This window comes from Arachis duranensis, chromosome 7 (assembly GCF_000817695.3).
Source record: "Arachis duranensis cultivar V14167 chromosome 7, aradu.V14167.gnm2.J7QH, whole genome shotgun sequence".
Taxonomy (NCBI): Eukaryota; Viridiplantae; Streptophyta; class Magnoliopsida; order Fabales; family Fabaceae; genus Arachis; species Arachis duranensis.
Window position 1 is genome coordinate 3571722 of NC_029778.3, and position 5375 is coordinate 3577096.

At 28.5% G+C, this 5375-nt stretch overlaps 1 protein-coding gene across 2 annotated transcripts in view; it reads left to right on the plus strand.

The window, feature by feature from the left end:
• Positions 1 to 4069: 4069 nt before the first annotated feature.
• Positions 4070 to 5375, plus strand: part of LOC107496586 (septum-promoting GTP-binding protein 1) — a 3283-nt gene continuing 1977 nt past the window's right edge. Inside the window, exons 1-3 of one of the 2 annotated variants that reach the window (XM_016117889.3) lie at positions 4070 to 4588; positions 4802 to 4922; positions 5255 to 5351. In XM_016117889.3, coding sequence (XP_015973375.1) covers positions 4235 to 4588; positions 4802 to 4922; positions 5255 to 5351 — 572 coding nt within the window. In that variant the 5' untranslated portion in view covers positions 4070 to 4234. The remainder of the gene's footprint in view (positions 4589 to 4801; positions 4923 to 5254; positions 5352 to 5375) is intronic. The other variant, XM_016117888.3, reaches the window with a different exon arrangement.

Below are 5375 nucleotides of genomic sequence, written 5' to 3' on the forward strand. Positions count from 1 at the left end.
TGTTGTATCAATAAAAGTAATTAATATTTAAATTTATGTTTAAAAATCATCTAAACACATAAATTTAATTAGATAAATATATATAACTCTTTACACATCATTATATTAAAATTAACCTCTTATATTTATCTTTACCTTTTATTTAATTTTTTATTCACTTATTTTGTTAGTTTGCTAAATATTATAACACCCTAAGAAGACTGTGTAAACTTGTTAGCAAGAACAATATAGTAGAAAATGGGCAAAGCAAATAATAGCATGGAGATTGGTTGGTGCATCAAATGATGGAATCTTAAAAAATATTCATACAAGTGAAAATAGGCTCATTTTTTTATATTGATTAAATATATGTATAATACATTGTTATTGGAAAATCAGGTATTTTTTTTATATGGTGTTTTATTTAAATCGGACCGTTCGATTTATTTGAAAAAAAAATAAACTACAAATCGGAGGGTCCGATCTGTTTGAAAAAAAATAAACTACAAATCGGAGGGTCCGATTTGTATTTGATATTTTTTTATTTTTTAAAATAAAGATCGGACGGTCCGATTTTAGCATTAATTTTTTTTTTATTTTTGAAATCACAAATCGGACCGTCCTATTTATGATTGTTTGTTTAAAAAATAAAACAAATCGAAAGTACCGATTTATAGCTCCTATAGCAATGTCAAACACTCTTCTTCTCAAATCATCCTGACATACACTCTTCTCTCTTTCACAAAAAAAAAGGGTAAAAATATTATATTTTAAGAGGGAGATTCAAGACAACCAATCAAAATTTGACATATTTATAATTAATTTTATGTGTAATGTGTTTTTTAATCATAAAGTTTCTGCAAGGTTTGCAGGCTCATGGCAGCTTTTACCTTTTCTTACCCAATAGAATAGAAGATTATGTTAATTAACTTGGATTTAGATCCACCAATCAGATAATTAAGCATTTATATTTTTCCATAATTTGTCATTAATCATATATACCAAGATATTGATGTTCTACTAAACTCACATAAACAACATGGAGTCTTCTATGTATTAGCAAACTCAAATGTGAAATTAGTAATTAAATACTATAATCTAATTGACCCTTTATAATATGTTATGTTGTTGTTGTTATTATTATTATGATTATACCTAATTATTGGTTTATTTGTCACTGTAGTTGTAGGAAAAGGGCTATACTCAAATGTAAACATCCATCTTTATTTGATGCTATAAGCTTGGTTATTGACTTAATTAATGAATTATATTAGAAGTGTTTAACATGCTAAATTTTTATTTTTGTTTTAATGTTTATGAGCAAGTGTCTTACTAATAAAATTATTATAGGATACATTTCAAGTACTTAACAGTGTAACCGATTATAATTCAAATGACATAATTTTTTTATATTTATCTAAGAGATTGTGAATTCAATATGACCTTAATTAAATTTAAAATCTTTATATGATTTACTCAAATTAATGATATTATAATGCATATATAAATATTTATGCAGCATTTGAGTATGAAGTGGATAATTGGATTATTGAAGGTCTCAATAGTTAATGGACCCTCCACTAAAATCATCAAGCACGATACAGAGTTTTACTATATTTTTTTCTTTTCCCCTTTGGGAAAAACATTTATAGTTGCCATCTTTCACTCATATCTATAACTCAATCATAATTAAACTTGATCTTGAAGGTTTTTTTTTTTCTCCCATGAGTCTCTAATATAAAATTGGTGTTCTCAAAGTGCTACCGATAGGACTATATACTCCAAATTATGGGAAAAATTATCCATTTATCTTGAAAAGACAAATGATAAATGTGAAAAAACAATAAAAATGAAAGAATAATCAAAATTAATTAAGATATTGTTTGTTTTGATACTGAAAAATTGAGATTTAGTATTATATTTATTAATCTAAAAATTAATACCTCTAAAAAGTGAGAACAGAAGAGATTACAAATTTTAAAAAAAGAGATTGAAATTTTAATAATATTTTATTTCGGTCCAACACCACAAGGACCGAGGGTCCACCATACAAACTGCCGATTCGATGGGTCATTGACCCACATGCGAAGGTGACCCACGTGTTGCCTCATATATTGATGGAGACATAAATAGTTGGTAGAAGCTTTTAGACAGACGGATCCGAAACAAAAGACCTACTCGAAGTACAAGATATAAACTGAGAGGGACCTACTCCTCTTTAAGTACGTCACTCTTACCCTAATTAGCAAGCTTTATTGTATAGATGCTCACTTTAGTATCGGAGCATCATTGCAGGTAAACTCACCCACCGATCCACCGACACTCAGAACAACACTCTTCCGTAAAGCTCGCGCTCAAGTCTAGAAAACATCATCGATCAACTATTCAACTCGTTGCTCTTGACCTACCAACCATTTGATCCACAATTCTAGCGAACAACCTAACACATTTTATACTTAAAATACCTTAATTTCAATTAATTCTAATTTTATTTTTTGTGTAAATTAAATTAGAATTTCATTCTTATTTCAGTCTCTATCTCTCACTTTATATCAAATATAATATTCAGACTTATTTCGATTTATATCTTTTAATCTCTTTCTTTTAATTTCAATTTTTTTTCTAAATACTACCTAAATATATAAATTGATTTTTTTCGATAACAAAATAAGAATAATACACGGCTACAAATTTTAAACAAGTTTAACAAAAATTTGAATAATAAAGTGTGAGGGACCAGACTGTAATCAAGTTCCATGAGGAGCTGAGGACTGAGGACGCCAGGTGGCTTTACCATGGATCCTCACCACACCAGATATTTACCCCCACAACAACATCGCTTTCCATTGTTTATCTTAGAAGCACCTCATCACAGATAAACATTACAAAGTGCTTCCAGGATCTACACATTTAGTATTTAAAATTGATTAAATATTTAATAAAATTAATAAATTTTATTAATTATTTATTTTTTTGTGAATTTTTTAAAAATCAATCGTTAACTTAAAACATTATAAGTTATAAATTATTTTAAAAAATTTTTAAAAAAATTTCATTAACCAGCAGTTTTAATCAAATTTAGTCATTATTTAACCAACAAATATCATTCTTTCTCAAATGTCTCACACGCACCTTATGAAGTTTTACTTCTGTGCTCATTCCTTCTCAAATACTGGTTGTTTACTGGCTCAAAATCTAAAAAAGTACTAGTTCTTTAGCACGGTTAAAAATTTATATCAATCCAAAATTATTGATTACATTTTTTATATACTTGAAAGTTAGTGTAATAAATTTATTCAAAATATACATAAAAAATAAGTCTTCAATTGTATATTTATTAATGTCTAATTTTAATGAAATTTGAGTAAAATCATCTATATATAATTCAATAGTTGGATTGAAAAAATATATATCCTATAAAAATTGAATAATATAAATTTCATTAAATTGACACGGTATTATTTAAATCACATTCATTTATTTCTTCTTTACATAAATAAATTTAGTGGAGTTTAGTGTATAAATAATAATTTTTTATATATTTCTAATTTTTAAGTTAATTGAATTTAAAATTATTTATTAGAAAAATAAAATACTTACTATATTGATTTGTATCATATATATTGTCATACACAAACTTAATAAATTAAAAAATTATATCATAATTTTTTTCTATAAGCATTTTATTTAAAAACTCTTAATAATAGTATTTTCCTTCTCTTAACATACGGTAAAAACTCAGGTACAGTCGACTTCATGTGAAGTTGATATTTGAGAACCGTTAGATGATTTGACCGACTAAATTTTTTTCTAACGACTCTCATATATCAACTTCACCTGAAGTTGATTTTACCGGAATTTTCAACTAAACATATACCTCGTTAGGTGTTTTCCTCCTGTGCTATCCCACCAACGGCAATGTTAATTTCCCAAACTACCCTTGTCCACATAGCAACAAAGTAGCCGGCAATAAGGGAGTGTTTGGGAAACCAAATAAGAAAAATACCGGTCAACTGTCCCTTAAATCAAACAGTGACACACAAAGTCCCATACACATAAACACTCCCCCTTATGGTCCTTGCGTTAGTTAGTGGGACCTAAAAAGAGAAAAAAAACCAAACACACCACACCACACCATAACAACACCATAAACAACAATATAGCTTCTATTGTTTTCTTCTTCTTTTTTTCTTTTTCCATGTCTATCAAGAATTACTTGTTATTATGAATAATACTATTGGTGTTCTCTTCTTCCATGGCGAACAAGATTAGAAGGAAGATGTCACAATTATGCAAGAGAATTGTGGAGGTTGATATAAGGTGGGGTGTGTTGCAAAGGGTATCTTTTGTTGGACAATTTTTTCACTTCATTTGGGATAGGCTTCTTGTTTGTTCTGTTGGAAAGAAGAGTAAGTCGTCTCGGTATACGAGACTTCCCCTTGGGGATTCTTCTCTGGCCGTAGCCGTAGCCGTGTCAGACGACCACGACCACGACCAGGGATTCCACCACACATTGGTTAGCGAAAGTGGGTATGAAACGGATTCCGATTTGGTTAACTTGAAGATCAGTTTATTGGGTGATTGCCATATTGGAAAAACTACTTTTGTGGTAAGCAACTAAGCATGAATTACAATAATAATAATAATAATGTTATTATTAGTTCAATTAGTTTCTCTTTGCCTAACTTTACCAAACTCTTCTTTATTAATTGTGTTTAGTTTATAGGCTTCAAAACTATGGTTTGGACTTTAGACTCAAATTTATATTTATTTTCATTGAAAATGTGATATGGACATTTCAACTCTTGGTTTTTGTGATCAGATAAAATATGTAGGGAATGAACAAGAGAAGAAGGGGTTGCAGATGGAAGGGCTAAATTTAATGGACAAAACATTGTTTGTTCAAGGAGCTCGTATTTCTTTTAGTATATGGGATGTTTCAGGTACATATATATGTTTTGCTTATTCTTTAATTCAACTTCTTCAATTCCATTTCTCTGTTTCTCTCTGCATGTGTTCTGCTACACTTTGCATTTTTTATTTCTGTTTCAATTTTCTTTTCTTGGTTTGTTCTTTGTTGTGATGAGTTCATTAAGAAATATGTTAGGTTAATTTTGTCACAAGATTTATGAAGAACTTTGTATTATCTAATATTTCTAATAATAATGAAGGAAGAATACATGACTATGTGTTAACTTATTAGTATTCTAAAAAGTAGAATGAATACATAATTGTTGTTGATGATAAGTTAATTATTACATGTTATTGTTGATAGGTGATAAAAAATCCTTGGATCAAATTCCCATGGCTTGCAAAGATGCAGATGCAGTTTTGATAATGTTTGATCTCACTAGTCGTTGTACACTCAATAGGTAGGTTAAGAAACATTATTATAT